The 27,103-nt window shown below is 45.2% G+C and overlaps 1 protein-coding gene across 2 annotated transcripts in view; it reads left to right on the plus strand.

The window, feature by feature from the left end:
• CORO1C (coronin 1C) overlaps nt 1-27,103 on the plus strand; it is a 1,687,220-nt gene that overhangs the window by 1,613,839 nt on the left and 46,278 nt on the right. For both annotated transcript variants that reach the window (XM_044068401.1, XM_044068403.1), the window contains exon 10: nt 23,666-23,911. In XM_044068401.1, the coding sequence (XP_043924336.1) occupies nt 23,666-23,911 (246 nt within the window). The remainder of the gene's footprint in view (nt 1-23,665; nt 23,912-27,103) is intronic.

The following is a 27,103-nucleotide window of genomic DNA, read 5'->3' on the forward strand; positions in this document are numbered from 1 at the left end:
GAAGAAAGGTCAGGTTTCTACTTTCTCTTGTTTTTAGTCCCAGAAAGTGACTAACCTTGAAGACCAATTGTGAACTTGTCCAGGCTCAAACTCTTCATACAAGTTCTCAAATTCAAGATGCTCATATTGCAGTTGTTCCTGCTTCTTCTCCCTTGCAGCTTCCTAATTACTCTGGAGCTGCATGGAACTTACTTGTTTTTATACATGTTCACAAGGATCAGTGGAAATTCCTATACAACTATAATTCATAGTCAGACCACAGCTTCACTAGTTTGTACTTGCCCTATCTACTGTCTCACTTGCCCAGAATATTCATTAAATGTGTGGTCCCAGTAGTAGCCTTCCTCCAGCTGAAAGGGGTTCACATTTATTTTTGCTTGGACGACTGCAGTAAGCTGAATCACAAAACCACATAGTGGACAATTTCAGTGTGACTGTAGCCTACTGCTAATGCTTGGGTTTTTGGTCAATTCCCAAAATCAAGCCCTTCCTGGTGATCTTGAGAATAGCAGAGTGCAAGATCTGTCTCCAGAGGGAAAAATCCATCATCCCAGGGTCCTACTTCAGCTTGCAAGATGAGATCGTGTGATGGATGGGGACTTCTTGTAGGCCCTGGGGCATGTGGTCTCAACCATTCTGATGGTTCTGCAAGTCAGATTGCACATGTGAAAAATCCAATAGTTACGAAGGACCATTTGTAGTCAGTACTCACCATGTTTGGATGTGGAGCTCCCAGTGTTGCCCTATATTTAGAGGGTACACCAGTGAGTGGGTGGATCATGTACACAGGAGCAAAAGAAGATCTTTTCCCCTCCCAAATCTTATGCAATCCTTACTGATGGATACTTTGGATTTTGCTAGGGGTAACACATAGGGACCTTCTCAGTCTATCCAAGGAGTCATGGTCCCCTCTCGCAAAGGGGGTCTGTACAGCAACACAATCCTTACCATGGTGATGGAGACCAAGTGGACCAGGAGGGGGCTGATGATTGGCAGACAGTGAGGATAAAAAGAGCAACACAAAAATCGAAAGTGATGCTAGCAGTCCTGTTGGCCATCAAGGCCCTCCCGAAACTGTGGAAATAGAGATGTTCGTGTTTCACTGTTGCAGTCATTACACGTGGGTTATCCTTCTGGCAGGCTACCCACAGTCGGCCTGAATTCCAAAGTCTTGGTCCAGCGTTGGTTGCTGTCGTCTCTTCCTGACGTCAGTGCACCAGGGTATAAAAGATGTAGCCGACGCTATTTCCTTCAGTCTTTCTTGCCGCACGGTGCCTGAAGCAAAAGCAGTTCGCAAGTGCCGGTCGGCCATCTCCTGAGATTTTCGAAATTGAATTTCAGATCCGAAGTCTTCTATAAAGCCAAGTACCCCATTGGGGAAACTTTTTTCTTGCTCCAGACCGATGTCATAAAAAGTTAACAATTGTATTTCTTGTGGGAAGCAAATACCTCATAAGGATTTTCATTCTTACTGTATTCCTTGTCTAGGCCCTGACCACGACATTGCTAGTTGTTGGTTTTGTGCTAGATTTAACCAACGCACTATTAAGCTTCTGTACGATTTTGCTTTTCATTTCTTTGGCCGAAGGTTTAACTACATAATGCTGTCGGAACAGCCGACAACCAGAGTTCATAAAATGCGCAAGGAAAAAGAAAAGGACAGGCATCTGAGGTCCAAAACCGACGACGAAGCCTCTTCTAGACCAGTTGCCGGTTCTCAATGAGGCACTTTCGCAGCCCCTGACACCCGCTACCTCAGAGCCACAGGCCGCCTCCGACTCCCATGTGGAGACAACTAGGCCTCTGTATACTCAAGGTTATGGGCCTTCGGAAACTAATCCCTCAGATGGGTCCAGAGCCGCTGAGCAGGCATCGGCTTCTGAGGGTGTTTTCAGACCTGCACAGCTTTATATCAAGCCAACTTCAGCATCAAAGATTAAAACAGTTTTAAAGACAAGGAAACAAGTGCAGCATTCTCCAGGATAGACTTCCATGCCTAAGAAACAGATGCTCAAAATGGCCGAAGACCTAATTACTTTGATCAGGGGTTCCCACCCCCCACCCCCCCATAAGAGGCCTAGGCAAGACACTGAATATGATTCCTCTGATCAGGTTTCCATTTCCTCTGACTCCTCTTCAGAACAGGGATACTCTATTCCTCCCCACGAGGATTCTGATGCTGAAGAATCTATTCCTTCAGCTCCTCCTCCTCCTCCTGAGGATTACTCATTTGGGGAAACCCTGCATACCATGAGGGAGCATTTCCACTGGGAGAGCCAACATTATTCAGATTCTAAGAAAAGGCTCAGAGACTTTTTTTTACTACCTCAGCACAGACCTCTTGCTATTCCTCCTGTTCTAGACATTGTAGATGATGTATTTTCAGAGTCCGGCTTGTCTCTCGACTCTCTACCTCCTGCACCTGTTAAGCCAGACAGAATACTACAGGGTTCCAGATTCTCATAAATTTCTATATAAAAACCCTGCTGCTGGCCCAGAAACTATTTCTCAGGGTCCCAAAGGGGTCAAGGCTGCTACTGGAAAAAACCCTGTCCCCTCAGATAGAGATTCTAGGGCACTGGACAGATGGGGGAAAAAAGTTTACACTTCTGCTACCTTGGCTGTAAGGGCTTTACATTGTCAGTTTCATATGCTTAAATATCAGCAATATTTAATGTCTCTGTTAAAACAGAAAATGTTGACAAATTCTGAATGTTCTGAGAACAAGGAATTGCAGGATTTATTGCATGCAGCTGAACAAGTGGGAAAACATACTTTGCAATGTGGTTATGATTCACTGGAGGCCTCTTGCAGGGCCGCTGTAACAGGATGTTCATCGTGTTTCACTGTTGCAGTCATTACTCTTGGGTTGTCCTGCTGGCAGGCTACCCTCAGTCAGCCAGAATTCCAAAGTCTAGGTCCGGCGTCGGTTGTTGTTGCCTCTTCCCTGACATCAGTGCTCCAGGGGTATAAAAGATGCAGCTGACGCCATTTTCTTCAGTCTTTCTTGCCGTGCGGTGCCCGAAGCAAAAGCAGTTTGCAAGTGCCGGTCGGCCGACTCTTGAGATTTTCAAATTCGAATTTCAGAACCAAAGTCTTCATTAAAGCTAAGTACCCCGTTGGGGAAACTTTTTTCTTGCTCCAGACCGATGTCAGAAAAAGTTAACAATTGTATTTCTTGTGGGAAGCAAATACCTCATAAGGATTTTCATTCTTACTGTATTCCTTGCCTAGGCCCTGATCACAACGTTGCTAGCTGTCGGTTTTGTGTTAGATGTAACCAACGCACTATTAAGCGTCGGTTTGATTTTGCATTTCATTACTTTGGCTGAAGATTTAATTATATAATGCCATCGGACCAGCCGACAACCAGAGTTTACAAAAAACGCAAGGAAAAGGATAGGCATCTGAGGTCCAAAACCGACGACGAGGCCTCTGCTAGGCCAGTCGCCGGTTCTCAGTGAGGCGCTTTCGCAGCTCCTGGCACCCGCTACCTCAGAGCCACAGGTCGCTTCCGACTCCCACATGGAGCCGACTAGGCCTCTGGATACTCAAGGTATTGGACACTCGGAAATCATTCTCTCAGATGGGTCCGGAGCTGCTGAGCAGGCATCGGCTTCTGAGGGGGGTCTTCAGACCTACACAACTATATATTAAGCCATCTTCAACTTCAAAGACAGACTAAAGCAGCTCTAAAGACAAAGAAACAAGTACAACATTCTCCTACTCAGACTTCCATGCCTAAAACACAGATGCTCAAAATGGCCGAAGACCTAATTACTTTGATCAGGGGCTCCCATCCCTCTCCTGATAAGAGGCCTAGGCAAGAGAACAGAGTATGATTCTTCTGATCAGGTTTCTATTGCGTCTGATTCCTCTTCTGAACAGCATTACTCCATGCTTCCCTATGAGGATTTTGATGCTGAAGAATCCATTCCTTCAGCCTTTCCTTCTGAGGATTATTCTTTGGGGGAAACCCTGCATACCATGAGAGAGCATTTCCACTGGGAGAGCCAAGATTATTTTGAGTCTAAGAAAAGGCTCAGAGACTTTCTCCTACTTCCTCTGCATAGACCCCTTGCTATTCCACCTGTTTTAGACATTGCAGATGATGTATTTTCAGAGTCTGGCCTGTCCCCTGACTCTCTACCCCCTGCACCTGCTAAGCCAGACAGATACTACATGGTTCCAGATTCTCATAAATTCCTATTTAAGAACCCCGCTGCTGACTCAGAAACTATATCTCAAGGTCTCAAAGGGGTTAAAGCTTCCACTTCAAAAAGCCCTGTCCCCTCTGATAGGGATTCTAGGGCTCTAGACAGAGGGGGGGAAAAAGTGTACACTTCTGCTACCTTGGCTGTAAGGGCTTTAAATTGTCAGTTTCATATGCTTAAATATCAGCAATATTTTATGTCGCTGCTTAAACAGAAATTGTTGACAAATACTGAATGTTCAGAGAACAAGGAATTGCAGGATTTATTGCATGCAGCTGAACAAGTGGGAAAGCATACTTTGCAATGTAGTTATGATTCATTGGAGGCCTCTTGCAGGGCTGCTGTTACATGTTCTGTTATTAGAAGGCATGCTTGGTTAAAGGAACAGAATCTGCCTGATCATGTTAAAGCAAAATTATTAGATGCACCATTGCAGCATGATACTTTGTTTGGTACTAAAGCAGAAGAGGTGTTGAAAAAATGGAGGATAAAGCAAAATCCATGCAGACACTCAAGGATTTCTTACAGGTACAGCCACCCAGGTTTAGCAGAAACTGGCCTTCTAAGAATTGGTCCTTTCCTGTGTCAGACAGGCCACAAAGAGGCAGATACAGATGCCCTAGAGGCAGACAGCAGCCCCAGTGCTCATACAGGCCCAAACAGTGGGGTGCTTCTACCTCCAAAAGCGGAGAAGACAAATCACAGCCATATAGGAAGCAATCCCAATGACTTCCCTCTGCCAATGCCAAGCATTTATCTTTTGGCAGCACCCTTGGGGGAAAGCTAGCACTTTTTTCACAAAATTGGCACATGATCACCCAGGACAAATGGGTCTTAAATATAGTCTCTCAGGGCTACAGGTTCCACTTTCACACCCTTCCAAAGGCAAAAGGCATGCCAGACCTGCCACACAATCAATGGGCAGAGGCACAAAACCAAGTTTCATCTCTCAGGGACATGAGGGCTATTCAGCCAGTACCACAACAAGAGCAGGGACAAGGATTTTGCTCAAGACTTTTCTTAGTACCAAAAAAGGACAAAGCATGGAGACCAATTCTGGACCTGTCTATTCTAAATACTTTTTTGGACGTTCCGAAATTCAAAATGTTGACTCTGCAGCAGCTTCTGCCCATGCTGGGCAAGAAGGCTTGGCTTGTAACTTTGGACCTCAAAGAGGCATACCTGCATGTCCCTATCAGACAATCTTGCAGAAGATACCTCAGATTCATAGCTGGCTCAATGCACTACCAGTTTTCTGCACTGCCCTTTGGCTTATCTACTGCACCCTGGGTCTTCACAAAATGCCTGGCACCACTAATTGCATTTTGCAGACAAAGAGGAATTCAAATATATCCCTACTTGGACAACTGCCTTATTCAAGCAGAGACCAAAGACATTCTACTAAAGCATCTGGCGTTTGTAAAAAGATTACTAATTTGCCTAGGGTACACAGTAAATGAAAATAAATCGAAACTAGTACCCTCTCAATTAATATTCCTGGGTGCAAGCTTAAATACAACTGCCCAGATGGCTTATCTCACGCCAGACAAACAAAGGCAACTGACTTCTTACTTCGAAAGCATGGCAACAAAGACCCAGTTATCTGCAAGAAAAATTCTGCAGGCTCTGGGCTTCATGGCCTCCTGCATTCTGCTGATTCCATATGCAAGACTGCATATGAGGAAACTGAAATGATACCTAAAAAGTGTTTGGACACAACATTGCCACAGCCTGGAATCATTAATTTCACTCATTCCCTGCCTGCAACAGGAGTTTCGATGGTGGGCACAGGCCTGTCACCACAACAATGGACAGCCATTCACTTTACCCACAGCCAGGCAAACACTAACAGATGCATCAGATTATGCCTGGGGGGCCCACATGGCAGGAAAATGTATTCAAGGCACATGGCCCCCAAGCCAAAGGCATCTACACATCAGTCAAAAAGAGATGCTAGCTGTACAAAATGCCCTGACTGCCTACAAGGACTTACTTCATCCAGGACAGCTGCTGATAAAGACGGACAACACCACAGTCATGTTTTACATAAACAAGCAGGGGGGCACACATTACTACCCCCTCTGCAGACAAGCCATGATTTTGTGGAACACAGCATTGACCTACCAAGTACACCTGCAAGCACAATTCCTGCCAGGAAAAACAAATGCTCTGGCAGACTAACTAAGCAGAAACCTCATGGACCCTCACGAGTGGAAACTATTTCCACAAATCTTCAGCATGATAACAAGGAAATGGGGATGCCCAGACATAGATCTTTTTGCCTCCCCTCACAACTGCCAACTTCAGAGATTCTGCACAAGGACTTATCACAAACAAGCATGGAAAGTGGATGCTTTGTCATTCAGCTTGATCAACCTTACAGTATATGCCTTTCCTCCACTGCCTCTCCTTCCCAAGGTACTCCTAAAGGTCAGACAAGAGAAGGCACAAATGATACTGATTGCCCCGGATTGGCCACGCCAACACTGGTACCCAATCCTAAGGAGCTTGTCCCAGGGCCCAGCCTGGACATTGCCTCACATTCCTCATTTACTGACCCAACAAAACAATCAGATCCTGCACAGCCAACTCAGAACTCTAAATCTAGCTGCATGGCGGATACTGTAACCATTCAGAATATCCCTCTCTCTAAAGTGGTTATAGATGTTATTTTGGAGGCCAGGAGGCCCAACACCAGAAAATCTAAAGCAGAAAAATGGAAGAGATTCTGTGTTTGGAACCAGGCACAAGGAATTGACACACTTGTTCCAAATATTCCTCAGATTTTACAATATCTAACTGAGATGCTGGACAAAGGCCTATCCTTCTCATCAATTAAGATCCATGCCTCTGCCATTTCAACTCATTGCAATACAGACCCACCTATTTTTTCACATCCATTGCTTAGGCAGTTCCTCAGGGAGGCCAAAAACATAAGACCTCCAAGGAGAGCACCAATACCTGCATGGGACCTCAATTTTGTCTTGGAAAAACTCACACTGCAACTCACACTGCCTCCTTTTGAGCCTGCCAATACGCTGAGATAAAATTCTTATCATGGAAAACAGCTCTACTCCTAGCAATAACTTCAGCAAGATGAGTCTCAGAGTTACAGGCACTAATGGCTGTGGAACCTTTTATTATCTTCCATCTGGACAGGGTTTCTCTAAGGACAAACCCAACATTTATGCCTAAGGTAGTGTCCAGTGTGGCTCTTAACCTAACCATTCATGTGCCTACTTTTTACCCAAACCCGCAGAATAAAGGTGAGCGACTTCTACATTCTTTGGACATACACAGACAGCTACACTTCTACTTGGACAAAACTAAAACTTTCAGAAAGATTGAGCAACTTTTAGTGGCATATGCTGCAGGATCACAAGGAAAGGCCATCTCAAAGCAGACTATTTCAAAATGGATAGGACACTGCATTTGTTTCTGCTATTCACAACATGGCAAATCAGTGCCTAAGAGCATTAGACCACATTCTGCCAGGGCAGCAGCCACATCAGCAGCCTTCCTCAGAGGAATACCAACAAAGGATATTTTGGAGGCTGCAACTTGGACTTCAGTGCACACTTTTACTAAGCACTACCACTTGCCTCTTTACTCTAAATCCAGAGCAGGCTTTGCCACTGTAGTTTTGTAGGGCCTTATAGCCACTCCTAATTCTGTTTAGACCCAGCCACCCAACCTCAGCTTTCGGATTCAACCCAAGTGTAATGACTGCAACAGTGAAACACGATGAACATAGTACAGTTGTGTACCTACCATAAATGTAGATGTTCGAGTGTATTCACTGTTGCAGTCCAGGTTACCCACCCACCATCCCCCTTTCTTTGCTGGGATTTATCTGTACTTCTCTATCCTATACAACCTATGTGGTGTATTTGCTTATAGATGAAGGTACTGTTTGTTTTAGTGCATGCTTTTATAAGCAATGTTTTTTTAGCCTACCCTTTTGGGGGCACCTGACATCTGGGGCAAGAACAACTGAAGAAAATGGCGTTTGCTGCATCTTTTATACCCCTGGCGCACTGACGTCAGGGAAGAGGCGACGGCAACCGACACCGGACCAAGACTTTGGAATTCAGGCCAACTGCGGGTAGCCTGCCAGCAGGATAACCCAAGTGTAATGACTGCAACAGTGAATACACTTGAACATCTACATTTATGGTAGGTACACAACTGTACTTTGTACACCTCACCACAGACATCTTGACAGTAATATGGTACATAAAGAATCAGGATTGGCTCAATATCATATGTTCTATGCAGATTGGGTAGTTAACTCACATAATTATGTTACCAATGTGAGCTGCAGCTCAGAACAGTGTACGTTTTTGTTAGTGCAGCCAAAGACCTGAGCAGAATACCATGCAGGTGATGTTAAGCAAGGGGGATCTTCTGGCAGTTGACATAGAAATGAGGTTCACCCAACTTGTACTTGTCTGCCTCCTTGGTGAACAGTCAGCTCCTAGTTTACTACAAGGGGGCTCTTGTGTGGTGGCATGTGAAGGACTGATGTCCTTTTCTTCCAGTGGCATTACCATTTTCTGTTATCACTTTACCAGTAGTGCCTCTATACCCTTGGGTGATGAAGATGTAGAGAGAGCACTACAGCATGATCCTCTTCAGCAGGGCAGCAACCACTAAGATGGGTTAAAGAGGCATGCTTCGCTCTGAGTGCTGCTTTTTCCAGCAGGTGCTGGATGCACTTTTAGTCAAAGAATTGCTGTTTGAGCCATGCTCACAGGAAGTCTTCGGGTGCCTAAGGTGAAGGATAAAAGTATGGAGTCGGTAAAGCAAGTTTTTTTTCTGCCTGATTCCTAAATAAAGTAGGAATTATCTGAATAAGCAATGGCCTTTTCTGTAGAAAACAAATTAAAGCTAAGCAGTGCAAAACTGGGGGGGGGGTCAGAATGAAACAGGCATGGCATGGTAGTGGAAAAAGTGGGAGACAGCAAGGCAGATGAATGGGGTGGAAAGTGGAACCCAAGAGCCCACTGATCAATATTGACTTCCTCTTCTCTCTCTACATCTTTATTTTTCCCTTTCCGTACCTCTTCGGCAGCAGGCTGACTCACTTTCAAGTGACTAATTCAGCTTGACTTTGGACAGGTTGATGAAAAGCACTGTGGCTCAAGGATGAGAGTTGATATTCTTTCCTACTTCCCAAGGTTATGAGGATGCTGCTAGTCCTTCCTAGAACAAAATGAACTGGAGATTTTGCAGTAGCTAATTGCTTACAGTGCAATGGAAGCAGTGCGCACTAGATAGAAGAGATTGGGGTTCTGCTGCGGGCTGTTCCTGTTGCTGAGGGACAACCCTTGGTGACCTATACTGGGCCTGTCAGAACAACAACTTGGATATCTAAAAGCACAAGATTCTCCTGCTGTACCAGGCAACCACTGTTCAGTTAACATCTTTGACTCCTCTAGGAGCCGACTTAGTGAAGATGAGGTTGAATGGCCAGTTACTAGGTCACTCATGTTAGGGGAGAAGTGGCTTTGTCTCACCACACTCACAATGTGATGCATAGTTGCAGCACTAGGTGTTACAGTGGAGTCGTAGCTTGCTGAGCCCATGTTGTCAAAGTGCAATTTTACTAGAATTTGACAGGAGCTCTGCATGCAGAGGCACACTTCCCCTGTGACGACAGCAATAATGCAGCTTAGAGGAGCTGCATGAGAGAGAAAGGGGATGCTCCCACAAACTGAAGGTAGACTGCCCCAACCAGCAATCTGGCCCTTTTTCTACCACTCATCACTAACCTGGGAGTGGAGGGCCAGTCTGGATTCTTAGGCAGGAATGAGTGGTCTTTAGGGCCCTTGCCTAACCCAGGAATGCCTGGATTCCTTCTCCACAGAAGTAGTGGGGCAGTTGAGTGCAGGTAGAGTAAACATTAGGTGAGGTTCTGGGGGAATGCAAAAAAAAAAAAAAACATTGCTGCAACAGACCCTTCTGCTGTTGCTATGTGTGAGCTGTGTTGGTCACTGAAGTTAGAGACATCTACCACCATAGTCTTCACAAAGACCACAGACAATTTTATTTATTTAGTTAACATTTGTTTACCAGGAAAGCCTGAATGGGACAAAGCCCACTTTCTGCAGAGGCCTGGGGAGAAATGCTGCAAACACGTCTTGGAATGTGGGAGGAAACCAGAGCACCTGGAGGCAACCCATGTGAATACAGGGAGGACATGCAGACTCTGCACAGAAGGCACCTCAGTCGAGAATCAAACTGGAGAACCTCTTGCTGTGAGGCGGCAGCACTAACTGCTGCACCAGGGTAAGAGAGAGAGACAAACTTCTATTCACTTCACTTCTTTTCTTTTCTGTCTCTTACTTGTGCTGCAGGTATTCGCTGGTATTCGCTAAATGTCTAGTTCTGCAGTTCATATATCTGCGGATTCAAAGGTCCATATCTCCCCTTACCTCAATGAATGCCTCATACTAATGCCATCCTTATTGGAGATAGGCTGGTCTTTTACCCAGTTGATCATAATATCCACTCTCACCAACCTGGCATTTTCCCCTCAACCTACTAGATTCAAGCTTGAGACCAGAGCTGGACAAGATTTACAGGAAATGACAATTTTCTTTCCACGGAACGAACCATAATGCTGAATACTTTGTTTTCAGAAGTGCTTCAAGAGGAGTGTCACAGTTTATCTAGGATTCCAGAGTGGGGATGGTGTTGAAGGCCTGTCGAGGTCCAGATAAGCTGTGTGGACCGCCTTACCCTCGTCCACAGCTCTGGAGACTGATTCGAAGAAGTCAATCAAGTGTAATGAGGTGTGGATATGTAGAAGTGGTTCTTAGAATAACACACAACACAATTTTATACAAGCTTAATTTTCCCTAATCATTTTGAGCTGCAATATACTTTGGCACTTTCCTAAAGTTCTGCGCTTAATCTGTCACTTTAGGAGGGAGCTTCATTGTTACGAATGTGTTTGTGTTCCCAATAACCTATAATCTGATGTTTGTAATCTTTGTTCATTCCTTACGATGGGTTATCAGTTCCATCCTTGGAACCGAGCTGGCCTTATACCTAGCTCGCGTCAGCCAAAAACTCTCAGCCAATATCCTACCCACAATGCTCTGCTCCCTGTTACCTCAGATCTTGTTTGCTGCGTTGCTGTACAGCCGTGTCAAGCCTTCTCTCTCAGCTAAATGTTCAATTTTTTGAAGTTTTTTTTATTATTAGTGTATAGAAAGTTTTCAATTCTTCACTATCTCTATCTTCTTACCCTCTCGCAACTTTGAAACACTCTCCCTAAAGTGTGTTCTGTCCTTTTTCTTACCTTTGAGGTAATTCTCCATTACCATTGTTAGTGATTCTTTCTCTCCCTTTCCATTTCTGGGTACTTTCATAACTTTTTAGTAGTTTCGTAGTTTTCCCTTGATATTACAATGTCGGATAAGAAAAGTAGTGTTGATTTCAAACAATGTACAAAATGTGGCCGTAAGTTACCACTTTCTGATGGCCATGACGTTTGTGTTTATTGTCTAAATGTTTCCCACCTGTCAGTGGACTCCCCCCCCCCCCCCCCATGTGGGATTTTTAGAAATTTCTCGACTAGGACTCTGAATGAAAGGAAGAACAAACTTATACTAAAAGGCCTCCTTAAATCTCCTTTCTGCAAGGTTGTCTCTGGGTCAGAGGGCTCACCCCCTCCTTCAAAACACCATAATAGACCTTCTTCTTCTTCTTCCTCGAGGTCGCTCACTTCGTCTCCCTCTGGAGACCACAAGGAGACTACTCACAAAAAGATGAAAACTTTAGGCCCGGTGCTGCCATCTTTGGTCCTTTTGGCCCCAGCCTCAGCACCGCCCCAATTTGTTTTCACTCCAACTATGTCTTCTTCACCCCCACCAGCACCAGAGTTCCCGGTGCAGACACTCATGGCTCCAACAGTATCGTCACAGCCTTTTCCGGCACAGCTGATGTCGGTGCAGACTCTTTTGGCACCGATTCTACAGGTACAGTCTCCTTCGGCACCATTGGTGCTGACTCCTTTGGCTCCATCCTTGCTGATGCAGTCAACTTCTGGGATACTGCCCTCTACGGTGCAGACACCTTCGGCACCAACCTGCTCGGTGCAGTCCCCTTCAGCACTGTCTTTACCTGTGCAGACACCTTCTTTGGCACTGTATTCACTGGTGCAGACATTTGCCACACCGCCCTTCGTGGTGCAGCCACCCTCAACGTCCATTCTTATCACGCCACCGTTGTCAGTGCAGGTACTCTCGGCACCATTCTCCTCGGTGCAGACACCCTCAGCTCTGGGTTTTACATTACATGAACTCACCAGAACTTAGTACTCTCCCTCCATAGACCCTTTTGGTGGAAGTCAGTACAGCCCCTTTTTGGACAGGCCAGAATCTCCATCAGGTCTCTCTATGAGGTTGACCAGAAGCCTCTCAGAACAGGATTTGTTTGCAGCTTGTCGATCAGTTGCTTGTAGCCAGGGGACTCTCTAAAGCTGCACTCCCTCTTGCAGGCGACCGTATTTCTCCACAGACTCCATCTTACACTCCTCCTTCAGCTCCCAGGGAAGCATCAAAGCCCCTTCCTCTGACAGCAGCTTCCCTTCCTTCGACTCCAACAGTGGACCTCACTTGGGAGCCGGAGTCATCCTTGTGACCCTTGGTGCAATGGGCACCGGGCCCTTCTCAGGCTAGCGGCTGTGCTGTGGGGACAGGAGTTCTTGGTTCTGAGCCAATATTTTCTATGGCGCCCTCCAGGAATCCTCCTTCCCTCACGCTCAACAACCTTCTTGAGACTCCTGGTCTGGGGGTTGGCTTGTCGGAGTGGGGTGTGACCCCGGTCCCGAGGTTGTCGTGCTCTGTTCTGGGCTCCCATCCCTTTTCGGGCAGTCCGGCCTTCCAGGCCATGGAGAGGGTACTTGCCTCCGCTGGCAAAACATCCCTGTCGGAGTCCTTGCCCCCCTCTGTGACGCAACTATTACAAGCCACAACTACCGGACCCCAGGCAGAAGGGCCTCAGACTTGTCCCCCGCAGGAGATCCCCTCCTCGCAATCTTCCTAGAGCTCCCCAATGAGGAAGGCCCTTGCAAGGCTTCGTGCAAGAGGAAGCACATAGACTCCACTGAGGAGTCTCTAACTGAAGATGCGGACTTTGATGATGGGGAAAGGGTCCCCACGGTCAGCCTCTGATGAGGTGTTCTTTGGTGACATCCTCAAGATCCTAAGACAGAGGGGCGACTGGAAGTCCTCCAACCCTTCCTCAGAGGAATCCGTATTCCTGCAGGCCTTTCATACCCAGCCCCCTTCCTCCTGGGTTACCTCACCAGCTGATGAGCTTGTCCAGCTCATCTTCCAGCGTGCATGGGAGGCTCCTGACACTTTGGAAGCTATACCTTGGAGGCCTGACAAAATTTTATCTCCCCCTGCTGAACATCCTCATTGGTACGAAGGTCTTCCAGTAGATGCCATGGTGGTGGCAGCTACAACCAAAAAACACCTGGCAGAAGAGAGCCAGACTGTCCATCCGCCCAACAAGGATTTGCGGGCGGTAGACAGACTCTGGAAACGTGTGTTTGCTACATCGATCTTCACTGTAAGGTCCTTGAACTACTTGGCACACTTTACGAAGCTCCCAGAAGGACCTTATCAACGAACTCTCTGAAACCATGGCAGGAGCTGTTTCTGACGAGGTGCGCAATAAGCTATCCTGTCAGATAATGACCCTGGAATCTATATCCAATTCTTCCATGCACCCCTTTCACACCCAGCGGAAGGAGCGGCTAGAGCAGCAGGCGCAGGCATAGTCACGAGACAGCATGTCTGGATGCACCTTTGTGACTTTGCGGACTCCTCTAAGGCTTCCTTTATGAATGCCCCCATCAAGGCCTCTCCATTGCTTAGTCCAAAGGTTAAGGGTACGCTGGCAAGATGCAAACAAGATGGTAAGACCCTGTCTGCCGTTGGTGTCTGACACTCCACCACTCAACGATTCTACTCCAGAAATCAGAGAAGCGGGAAGATGTGGCACAGAAAATCACAGGGTTGTTTCCGTGATGCACGTGTCGAATTCTCCCCTAAGGGCAGAGGGGGAAACTCTAATGGAAGATGCCCCTTTCGGGACAGGGGAGGTTCACAAAACCGAGGCTCCAGAGATTTTTTTCTCTGGGAAAGCCTACCAGCTCTCCTGAAGCGTTACCCGACTGCTCACCTCTGGAAGCAGTCGGGGGTCATTTTTCCTTGTACCCTACTGCCTGTCGAACAATAACCACCGATTCCTGGGTACAACGGGTAATATCTAGAGGTTACCGCATTCCCCTCCATCTCTGTCCCACTTCACCCAGAAATTTTACTGACGTTCCACCCACTCAGGGGGAAGCAGCAGCACACGAAATCCGAAAACTGCTACACCCCAGACCAGATAGGATCTGATTTTTACTCAAGATTCTGTTTAGTGCCAAAAAAGACAAGGGACTGGAGACTATTCTGGATCTCAGCACACTAAACAAATTTGTAAAAACAGAGACATTCCGGATGGTCATGGTTCAGTCTATCCTTCCTGTTTTGGAAGATGATGATTGGATGTGCTGTATAGATCTTCAAGATGCGTATTACCATATAAAAGTGGACAAATGCTCAAGAACATACCTTCGCTTCTGCATAGGAGCCAGTCACTACCAATTTTGAGCACTGCCCTTCGGTCTTTCTACAGCCCCCAGTGTGTTCGCCAAATCCATGGCAGTGGTTATTGCTCACCTGAGACTTCAAGGATTCCAGATGTTTCCATACCTAGACAACTGGCTTCTTACCACCCCCACCAAGCGTCTACTGGAGGAAGCCCTGGATTACACTCTTCTCACATCTCAGCACCTGGGAATCGCTATAAACTGGGAGAAATCCAACACGACCCCAGTACAATCTTTAGAATTCATAGGAGTTCTGTTGAACATGAGAAATTGCACAGCATCTCTTCCGGATCACAGACTTCAAAGAATAAGACAACAGGTTCAGCTGCTAGTCTTTCACCACAAATCATCTGCTCGGTCTGTACTCCAACTCCTGGGGTCGATGGCAGCCTCGATCGATGGCAGCCTCGATCACCATTGTTCCTCTGGCCAGGTTACACATGAGACTTCTTCAGTGGCTACTTCTCACTCAGTGGTACCCTCTCCAACATCCTTTTTCTTTTCAGATAAGTGTAACTCAGAGATGCAAGCAAGACTTGCTCTGGTGGACATCTCAATATCCCCAGCAATGGTCTTTCCCCATCAGCCAAAAGCCACGGTGACCATGGACGCCTCCCTGGTGGGGTGGGGTTATGTCAAGGAAACTCGGTCCAAGGTACCTGGTCGGAGACAGAGGCTCATTTGCATATCAGTGTCCTGGAACTGAGTGCGGTGCTACTGACGTTGCAAGCATTTCACTCCATCCTTCTGTCAGGGACTATTGCGATCCCATCAGACAACATGTCAGTAGTGTGGTACATCAACAAGCAAGAGGGCACCAGATCTTACCTGTTATGCCGAGAGGCCTTGAGAATATGGCAATGGGCGATAGCTTCCAACTGCTTTCTAATTGCAACGCACATTCCCAGGAGCACCAACGTGATAGCGGACAAATTGAGCAGGTGCATTCTACAACCTCATGAGTGGTCCCTCAATCCTGTGATAGCGGCAAATATTTTCAACCACTGGGGCCAGCCTTGCTGTGATCTATTCGCCTCCCCAATCAACTACAAGTGCAGCAACTATTTTGCCCTGATCCACCCTTGGGGACAGTCACCAAGAGACACTCTAGTCCACGCTTGGCCCTCGGGTCTGCTTTATGCTTACCCTCCTCTACCCCTCAGTCCGCAGTTTTTGAAGAAAGCACAGCAGTTGATGAGCAAAGTAATCCTCATTGCACCATATTGACCTCGACAAGTTTGGTTCCCCTTCCTTTGGCCTCACCTGCTAGATCGACCGTGGAGTCTCAATCCAACTCCGAGGTTGAGCTCCCATCCGCAGGGACTTACCCACCCGTCTAACAAACCTGAAGCTGACAGCTTGGTTTCTCCACTTCCAATGATTGCCAGGCAGGATAACCTCTCTTCCCTGGTGCGCAATATTCTTATTGCATCTCATAAATCATCCACCAGGCTAACCTATCTCAGCAAATGGAAAAGATTTACCCTATGGGCATTGAACAAACAACTGGACCCCTTGTCAGCCCCAGTTTCGATGGTATTAGATTATTTATCAGATCTCTTTCAATCGGGGGTATCAGCCTCAACTGTTCGTGTTCATTTAGCTGCCATTTCTAATTTCCACATTGGCTTCAAGGACTCTTCACTTATGTCGCACAGAGTCTGTAAGACTTTCTTGAAGGGCGTTTTTCACCTAAAGCCTCCCTTTAGAGAACCAGTACAACCTTGGGACCTGGCTTTGGTTCTGCAAGCCCTAACAGCACCCCCTTTTGAACCTGCATCTTCATGCAACTTAAGTACCTGTCTTGGAAAACCTTGTTTTTGGTTGTCATCACATCGGCCAGACATCTGTCAGAACTTCAAGCCTTATGCATCAAATGTCCCTACCTTATTTTCCATAAGGAATGAGTCTCACTAAGAATTAATTCCTCTTTCTTACCGAAAGTGGTGTCAGAGCGGTCTATCAACCATTCTATTGACCTTCCAGTATTTATTCCTAATCATTCTAACAAGGAGAGTGTTGCCTGCTCTCTCCCTAGATGTTCACAGGCAAATCCGTATTTATTTGGACAGAACAAAATTTACCCGTAAATCAGACCAATTATTTCTGGCTTTTTCTGGACCAAGACTGGGTCATCCTGTTTTCTAAAGTTACATTAGCATCATGGTTGAGAGATTGCATTACCTTCATCTACAGCAAGAACAACATCACCTTGCCTCACAAAGTCAAAGCACATTCTACAAGATTAATGGCAACTTCAGTAGCTTTCCAAGCTAGGGCTTACTTCAATGACATTTGCTCAGCTGCGACTTGGGCCAACCTCCATACCTTTATTCTTCATTACAAATTGGATTTGGCCTCCAGAAGAAGAGCTTCTTTTGGTTCCATGGTGCTCAGGAATGTCCTTCCATGAGGGCCGCCCAGGGATATAGTTAGCTGGGGACTCTGTCCCATCATAAGGAATGAATGATAATTAACAACATCAGATAAAGAAGTTATGTCTTACCATAATGCTCCATCTGTGTTGTTGATCTTCGTTCATTCATTACTCCCCACTCTCCTTCCCCCTTAGAGGTTTCTGGTGGATTTCATATGGTGGTTCTTCCATTCTTATAGGTCTGTTCTGACCAGAGGTAGCCTCTACTTTTGTCAATCAACTTGCAAACTCGATCTGAGGTAACAGAGAGCAGAGTATTGTGGGTAGGACCTTAGCTCAAGAGTTTTTGGCTGACGCAAGCTTGGTATAAGGCTGGCTCGGTTCTGAGGATGGAATCGATAGCCCATCATAATGAATCAATGAAGATCAACAACACAGATGGAACATTATGGTAAGACATAACTTTTTATCTTTGAAATCACTGTTAGGGTTGGGCATCGCTCTTGCAGTAAAGTGAAACAGGTTTATCTTTATTCTGATTTTGAAGAGTAATCACTGCTCTCCATACACTGCAGTTGTATCGCACGTATTATCAGCAGCATAACCTTTCAGCATATGTAAAAATGCACAATCAAGTAAAGCAACAACAAGTAAAGGGAGTGACAGCAGTTTATCTTTGATAGAGATGCAGTGCTACAATGCTACTATTCCATGTTTAAGTTGCATATAAACTTAATTGTACAACAGAAAACACTGTGTACCGTAACTGCCTTAGAGTAGTGAGGTGCAACATTTAACTACTTACATTTAGACTTTGTGTTATGGGTGATTTGCTTTTAGCATCAGTAACGATATTGAGTAGTCAAAACTATATATGTATTTTATGTATATAGTGTAACCTGGCTTCAGCACATGAAGTCCTGAAAAAGAATTGATTAAAATTTTATTTTATTTATTTTTATTTACTTGGGGGTAGTGCACTGATCAATACTGACCAGTTTCAGGCTTGACCCAGGTAAAATATTGAACATTTCACAAACAGTAAATACAAAAGTGTAAGCAGTAACAGAGTAGTTCAGGCTAATTACATAGAAAAAAAAATCTGAGTGTATACATTTCAGTGAACAAGCACAGTGCAATGTGCAATCAAGCCAAGTGTAATGTACAATACATACATTGGTTTCTAAAGTGAGTCAACTTCAGTGAATCTTGAGAGAGGAGAGGAGACTCTGAAAAGAGATATGTTAGGTGATCTCTGTCATATGTTGAAACGGGATCATTTGGCTTGGATGAAAAAGACCTTTTTATGTTGCATTCTGAATTTGGAATAAGTGTTTATTTCCTTAATGTTGATGGAGAGAGTTTGCCAAAGTGTAGGCACCTGAGAAGAGAAAGCATGTGTAGTTTGGCTGTAGGGGCAATGAGAGTTGGTGTGGCTTGTGAGGAGTTTGTGTTTGTGTTTGTGTGTGTGTGCGTGCGTGCATGTGTGCGTGCGTGCGTGCATGTGTGTGTGTGTGCATGTGTGTGTGTGTGCATGTGTGTGTGTGCATGTGTGTGTGTGTGCATGTGTGTGTGTGTGTGTGTGTGTGTGTGTGTGTGTGTGTGTGTGTGTGTGTGTGTGTGTGTGAAGTCTAGCTGCAAGGGGAGTAAATGTTTGGAGTTGCAATAGTTTGCAGAGTTGGGTTCCTAAGAGTAGGTTAGATCTTCGTTTAATGGGTAGCCATTTGGGTTTTTCTAGGGTGAAACAGTAATGCTCACAGAGAGGTGAGTTTATGAATCTGCAGATAAATGTTAGAGATGATCTGAAGAATGTCAGTGTTTTGCTTGAAGGCAGAAGTAAAAATCGGGAGCCCATATTCAAGTTGAGAAAGGAGACTGCCTTTGCCAATGGCTGCTCTTGTTGGTTGGGATAGAAAAGGGGAGATCCTTTTAGCCCAGAAGAGGAGGGAGTTTATTTTGGATCTCGCTAAGTCAATGTGGAAATGGAAGTTTGACTGGTAAGCCACAGTCCTAGGTATTTGAAGTTGGAGGTTGTCTCTATGGAATGGTTGTGTAGGTCAAAGACAAGAGTCAAAAGCTTGGTGAATTTTTTTGTGGAGTTCCAAAAAACATAGTTTTGGTCTTGGTAGTGTTGCAAAGTAGTTTGGTTTATAAGCCATCAGTGGAGCTCATGTTAAGTCCAACTCGAGTTGGAATTGAATGTTGGTGTGAAAGTGACCTTGATCAGTAAATGACCGTGTAATCCGTATAGACAATAATCGGGAGACAGGGGATGTGACAAAGGTGTTTATGAATATGGAGAAGAAGAGGAGGCAAGAATTGATCCTTGTGGTATGCCTTTGGCAATAAGTACAGATCTGAGGTTAGGTCTTGTTGATTCTTTTATGAGTTGAAGGAGACCTACATCTGCTAGGAAAGTACCCATGTAAGATAAGAGGACAAGATAATTAAGATCAAAGTCATCTAGAATGCTTATTATTTTTTGTGACAGTTGTTAAGGATGTTAGTGATGAGTGATTTTGTGTTTACCTAGGGAAGCATGGGGTGGTAGATGGGCTGTAGTGATTAGTTTGCTTTTGTGAGTTGGAAATTTTAGGAAGATCCAGTCAGGACTGGTGTCTGAGAAGGAGTTTTTCTTGGGCAATGACTTTTGAGTTTAGGTTATTTCTGTATAAAGTTAAAGAGCCTCCATATGATAGTTTGCCTGGTCTGGCATCATTGACATACCTGTAGGAAGTTGGAAAGTGTTGGACGTTGGGGGAGCCCTTTTTTTTTTGTCCCAAGACTCTGACTTCTAGAATCTTTGGGTTGTGCTGGGAAATAAAAGCTCTTATTGGTCTAGCTTGTTTCTGATGCTGTGTGCACGGAGGAAGGGACAGGCCACTGTAGGAAGGGAATAATTCTGATGTTGAAGAAGGGAAGTTGTTTGGCCTGGATTTGATTTTTTTTTTTTTTGCTGTTTTTAGACAGAGAGAAAAATGTTTTGGAGTCTTTGTAATCCTATAGAACAGTGATCCTGACCGTGGTAAGATGGAAAATAGAATTAGGCTGATTATAAGGGTGTTGTGATGGTGGATTATTGGTGAGGAAGTTATGGAAGTAAGGGTAATACATAGCAATATGATGATAGATTGTGTAAGTGTTTTATGAAGATGTTTGTTATTGGTACTAGGGGGTGAGAGAGGTGGAGGAAAGGAGGAGGTAGAACAAGGTAAGGTGGAAAGAGGAACATATTACTGATTGGATGACTGTTTGTACAGGAAGTTGTAAGTTTGAGTTAAGACTTCCTGTAATATTGTAGTACTGACAATGAAGGTAATTAGATAAGAGGGTTGTGTGGTTTTATGGTGGTGTCATTAAGAGGTGTGTCTTGGGAGTGTGACAGTGGGTGGAGATCACAGCAAATATAATGGTTAGTTGGGGGTAGCTGGGGACATACCTCTCATCCTAGGAGCCAAAATCTGACAAGCCAAAATGTGGGAAAACGAGGCCGAAAAATAGGGTAAAATTTTAAATTGCTGCTATAGACTTAGAAAGTTGCTAGAGTAAAAGTTTTTACCTTACCATGCATTTTCTGAAGGATATGAAGTCTGAAACTGAGGTGTCTGTCATTTAGTGAATTAAATTTTCACTGATTTGCTAGAAAACCATACATTTTGAGGAACAGACCAAAAGTATGAGGTAAAAATCTGGACAGCTGAAAGATATGGCTGGGGAATTAGGGGGTGGAAGAGGAGCAAAGCGGGACAGCACTCCCACTGGCTTGGGAGCTAATCAGTTAAGCCCTCTCTCTAGCATTGAGCCCAAAAATGGGTAGATACATATGCATGAGTGGTTCAGAAAGGAGATCTTGGAGAAAAGAGACAATGCTAATAACTGTATGACAGTAAAGCAGTGTGTGTTGGTCCACCAATAAGGTAGGCTCACCCTAAAGGGAATATACCCATTGAGATAGAAGTGTTTTGAAATGAAGAGTCAAGCAAAGAGCACCCATAGAAATACCTCCTGCCATGACAAGGTTGGATGGGTGGCTTAATTGTTAAAAGTGTTCACCTCACAGACAAAATGCACATACTTTGATTCTTACCTCTGGGTTGGGAAATTTGGTTAGGCTTAAAAATGGCCTGCAAGAGCAAATAGCCTAGTACTATCTTATGAACCTATGAACATAATTATAAAAAGAAAAGGAAGAAGTATAAGACACTAAGACACTAAACACAACTGTCAGAGTGAGTTGGAAATGCACTTTAACGTTCCTTTGCTAATTGTTTGGGTAGAATCCACTGCACAGATGAAGTTGGTTTACTGCACAGATGATGATGGTTTACAGTGTGAGGACAGATACAGATAGTTTGACAAAGAAGTGAAATACCTTAAAGTTTTCTCTTTTTCCTTTGCTAAGGTGTCTGTGTGAAGTATTTGGGTAGAAACCACTGCACAGATGATGATGGTTTAGAGTGAGGACAGGCCCAGGTTGCTTGACAAAGAAGTGAAATGATTATGGCTGACTTGATGGGCTGAAAGAGACAGACTGGTCATTAGTAACAGTATGCTGAAAATTAGCCTGATACTCATCAAAAAAATGTATGCACCATTTTTACAGTTTTCTTGTAATTTTGCTGTTTTCATGTAAAGTAGATTATATACTATGTAGTTTTTGTGTCCGTGAAACTGTATTAACTTTTTAATAAACTTGTGGTTGTATTTACCTGATGTCTGGTTGCATCCTGATTGTGATTATACAGCTGTGAAGAGAAACTGTTTGTAGTTGGTAGGCATCTCTCAGGCGGAGCCTGTAATTGGTCATTGTTTAATCAGAATTCTACCACAGTAAACAAATTTAAATAAATAAATAATGCTGTAGTCCACAGAGTTCAGCAAATAACGATAGAATGCAGCATAACAAGTTAGTAACCATTATAACAAACAAAAAAGGCAAAAGAAACTAAATACAGTAATGTACAATTAAAAGGTTATAAAAGCAAAATGAAACATGGTGAAATTAGTAGTAAAGTGCATAATGCTTGGCTTCAATACAGTAATGCAGATACATAATTGTAATAAGTAGTTGTCAACCACAGGATGATGAACTTTGGAGGGTTTTATTGTACGGTAGAGTTTTGCATAAAAAAAGTGTTTACTGTCTTCAGCACTAAGATACTTTTTTACAGGATTGGTTGACACGTGAGGCTGCTAATAAGTTGATGTCAAGTATTACGACCTAGTTTCTTATTCTATTTCGAGTTATTCCTTTCTGCATTACTGATTTTAAGTGTGATGTCATAAGAGGAAATTAGCAAGCCCTCACTAAAACAATAATTGAAGTTCATACAAGTACCTTGTTTAAAAAATCTTTATTGAATTATCACTATAAATGAGAACAAACCATATTGACATAATTTCAGTTGCAAACATTATACAGCACATATAATCTTCTGTACAGTCATTGTCAAATATTACATAGCTCATTCAATTCCTGCCTTCCTTCACAACATTCTTCTGCATGTATTGTTCTCATATTTCCCATTTTTTGTATGTCATTTGCTCCTACTCTTTTCCAAAGATCCCACTTCCAGTTTTTATCTCTGTTACTGTATTCACTACTTCTACTACGGTTGATTTAGACTTTGATTTCCATTTTCTAGTAATTGCTTTTTTGTCAGCCACCAGTATTAAACTCAGCAAGGCCTTACTATGTCGAGGCAATTCTGATTCTTTATCACAGTTCAAAAAATCATTTCCTTTGTTGCACCAGTTTGCTCACTCACTATTTATGAAGTCCATACAAGTCTTGCTCCAACTTTATTATTAAAAAAAATGGCACTGTTAAAAGGAACTTAACTTTTACTTCATTGCTGTTTCTGGCAGTTCTGTCTAGTGGTTTGAGAGATGTTTATAGGAAAGCTCTCAGGTAAGTACCAGGCTAGCTGCCCTTGTGAGCCATTTTAAGCTTAACCAATTTCCTTCAAAGATGAGAATCGAACTCTGTACATCATGTTTGCAAGGTAAACACCTTAGCCATTATGCAGAGTCCCAACCCTTTAATCATTCCCAGTGACTGGAAAAAAAAAGTGGGGAAACTGAGACTGTGGCTACTATGCTCATCTGCTAGAGGAAATTAATTGCTGTATATTAAGTGGTGTTCACTAACAGTTGCTACTGGATTCAGCATTGGATTTTGGATATTGCTTTTAAGTTGTGATCTCTTCCAGGATTTGCAGGTTTTAGATGTATTGTTTATGCAATTGTAATTATTCACGTTGCTATCTTAGCAGTGAAAAAAAAATGATATCTTTCAGTACTTCAGTGAGTCTGTCAGAACAGTAAAACTCCCTGCAGGCTGTTTTTCAGAGCATGGGAAGGAACTTAGTAAAACATTTTTTTTTAATATTGCAGTCTGACCTCTTTCAAGATGATCTTTATCCAGATACTGCTGGGCCTGAACCAGCTCTGGAAGCTGAGGACTGGTTTGAGGGAAGGAATGCTGATCCCCTCCTCATATCCTTGAAAAATGGATATGCACCAGGGAAGAACAAGGACTTCAAACTAGTCAAAAAGAATATCCTTGACAACAAGCTTGGGCAACAGAACAAAAAGATGGACAGCATCATTCTCAGTACTCCAAAAAAAGTTGGTGACATAGTAAGTATATACTTTTTAACTATGCAGACTGTCTACCATATGTTGAGTTTTGTTTCCTGTGTGATCTGAAGAGTGAAACATTGCATTCACTTTACTTTGTTTCCTATCAACATGTTGGTAACTGTTTAACTTAAGTGAATTAAACTCCTCCAGTTCATGGTTTATACATCCTACTGTGCAAATTTATGCAGATGTTTATAAGTCAGTCATTGTCCTGCAGGTTGTATTACCTAGATCTGAAGTAGTTAACTTCATTTGTCCATCAACCTGTGGGTATCGGATCTGAGCTGGCAGCTTCAAACAGCTAAAATCCGAGCTCCAAGCTCCTCCCCCGTTACCCATAGCCCCCTGCCAACCCTTCCTGTCCTCAGATCTCATTTGCCATGTTTCAGTCAGCAGCTTGATCGAGCTTCCAGGCGTGTATAGCCCAGTTTCTGTGAGAAAAATCTTTCTTTTTTATTCTAAGATTTAATATTATTGGTGTGTGTGTTTTCCCTAGTGTTTTGGGTATATTTATATAGACTTGTGTAGTTAATCTTAACTTTTAGTTAGTTGTCCTCCCTTTGTGTGTTCGTGAAGGCGTGTTTGTGTCGGGCCTAGTGTTTAAACCTTTCTTAAGTATGTCTGAGGCCCCTAAAGCCTTTTTTTCTAAATGCACCGAGTGTGGCCATAAGCTCTCCCCAGCGGATGGCCACACTCTGTGTGTTATTTGCCTTCGGGTTGGCCACCTCTCTTCAGGCTGCACTATTTGTGCAACCTTCAACCCCAGGGCTTTGAGGGACAGGAGATCTAAGTTGGTCTTGGCGGGACTGTTGCCCCCGGACCCGACTTCGGCCTCCTCTCCCTCTGTGCCACCTGCCGCGGCTGCGACAGTGCCACCCCCCATTCTTGCTCCCCTGGCCAGGACTCATCCTCCCACCGTTGGCCAGGAGGAGAGGGAAGCTAGGAGGGAGCGTAAGAAGGACAAACATCACAAGCGGCGGGCCGAGTCTTCCTCCTCGGCCCCGCCAGCCAAGCAAGCAGCTTCTCCTAGGGCCTCCAGGCCTACTCCTTCCCAGCTCCATTCTCCCTATTTTTCCTCGGAGCCGGAGGAGGCCTGGTCGCCTTTGAGGTCATCAAGACGGCACTCCCGTCCCGCCTGGGTGGCCTCCTCTAGGTCAACTAGAAGCTTATCCGATGCAGACATGGACCTGATGATGCGTAGGTTCCTCCAGGCCCAGCTGCAGATGGGAGTGCTCCTGCCCTCCCCCCTCCAGGGGGGAGCTCAACCCCTTTTTTCACCCCGATAGCTCCTTCTCCGACCCACTTTCGGGGTTCGGAGCCTTTGGAGCTGAGTAGCATCGGAGCCGGGGGAGTGTTGGCTCCGATAGTACCTCGTACTTCGACGCTGACAGCACCCACGAGTTTGTTGGGTCCCTTTTCGGATCCGGGCTCTCGGAGCCGGAGGTGTTAGTGTGTCTTCGGCTCCGTCTCGGTCGGAGCATACTGGCCCTTTGGATCCGACTGCTTCGGCGCCAGCTCTGATCCACGCATCGGATCCGAGGGGACTGCTCTCGGATCCCAGGGAGAGCAGCTCCCCTTCGGCGTTTGATATTGTGGAGAGGGTTCTATCGAGGGACTCGAGACCCCAGGCTCCTGCTACGGCTCCGCCCTGTACTCCATCTCAGACGGGCCTACTTTCCATCACCCGGCCCCAGGGACAGCCTGCACCTACGTCCCAGATAGTTCCCTTGGAGGAACAGGAAGTGGTTGGTGATGCCTCTTCGGACAGCCCCCCCGAGGAGGTGCCTCACAAACGTAAGTGCAAGAGGAGGCACTTGGACTCACCTGAGCCCTTGACTGTCCAGATGGTATAAAATGGTTCCTTTATTCACAAGTAAGCGCTTTCACCCGTAGGCTTCGGAAGTGACCTGGATTATTCTTATGTTGATTGTTTCATCCATACAAGTGTTTTTTGGATTTTGTGCCATAAGGTACCAGCGTTCATTTTATGCTGCTTAAAGTATTCTCTGCCTGAATGGCCACTCTCAAATCCATTTCTAATACCTCTATGCGGCTCCTCTCTCATGCCACGGAAGGAGCCGCTAGAGCCAGCGGAGCAGGCATTGTCTTACGACGGCATGCTTGGCTCAGCCATTGTGATTTCGCAGAACCCTTCAAGGCGTCCTTCGCTAATGCCCCTTTTGACTGTTCTTCCCTCTTTGGGAAGACCGTACACGACACGTTGGTCCAGAGTGAGAAAGACGGGAAGACGTTGTCTGCCGTCGGAGTCCGCGTCTCTGCTCCCCAGTTTTCCTTCACTAGGAACCAAAAGGGACAGAAGAAGATGCGGTTCTGGAAATCTCAGCAGTCCTGTTTTGCTCCGGACCCCTCGTCCTTCAGAGGCAGAGGAGGACAGGGTGGACGCCGGCCCAGAGGCAGAGGGGGACCGAAGAATTTTGGGTCGAGAGAACCCTTTTCTGATCGGCCCACGCAGCAACCCTGAAGGGTTACATGACTGCTCTACTCTGGAGGCAGTCGGGGGGGCGTTTCTCGAGGCACCTAGCTATGTGGGAGTCCATTACAACAGATCGCTGGGTGCTTCGGATCATATCCAGAGGTTACAGGATTCCCTTTCTCAACCTCCCTCCCAAACCCCGGAGCCTCCCCGATGTCCCACCCAATCAAAGGGAGGCAGCAGCAGCAGAAATTCTCCAGCTGCTAGAAAAAAGAGCAATCCAGCACGTCCCCCCAGACCAATCTGGATCAGGCTTTTACTCCAGGTTCTTTTTGGTGCCAAAAAAGACGGGGGACCTAAGACCAATCCTCGATCTATCCTTCCTAAACCTGTCAGTGGCCAAAGAAGAGTTCCGGATGGTCACCATTCAATCCATTCTCCCACTCATGCAGGAGAACGACTGGATGTGCTCCACAGACCTCAAAGATGCGTATTACCACATTGTGATGGACAGGCGATCCAGAAGGTATCTCCGCTTCCGGCTGGGAGCCAGCCACTACCAGTTCAGGATCCTCCCCTTTGGTCTCACCACAGCCTCCAGGGTGTTCTCCAAAGTGTTAGCAGTGGTAGCAGCCCACCTGAGGCTTCAGGGAATACTGGTCTTTTTGTACCTAGACTGGCTCCCGTCCGCCCCCACCAGGCATCTACTGTGCTCAGCCAGAGATTATTTCCTCCACCTGGTTTCCCGACTGGGA

Source organism: Protopterus annectens, chromosome 4.part0, assembly GCF_019279795.1.
Source record: "Protopterus annectens isolate FY-2018-M chromosome 4.part0, PAN1.0, whole genome shotgun sequence".
In the NCBI taxonomy this organism is placed as follows: domain Eukaryota; kingdom Metazoa; phylum Chordata; order Ceratodontiformes; family Protopteridae; genus Protopterus; species Protopterus annectens.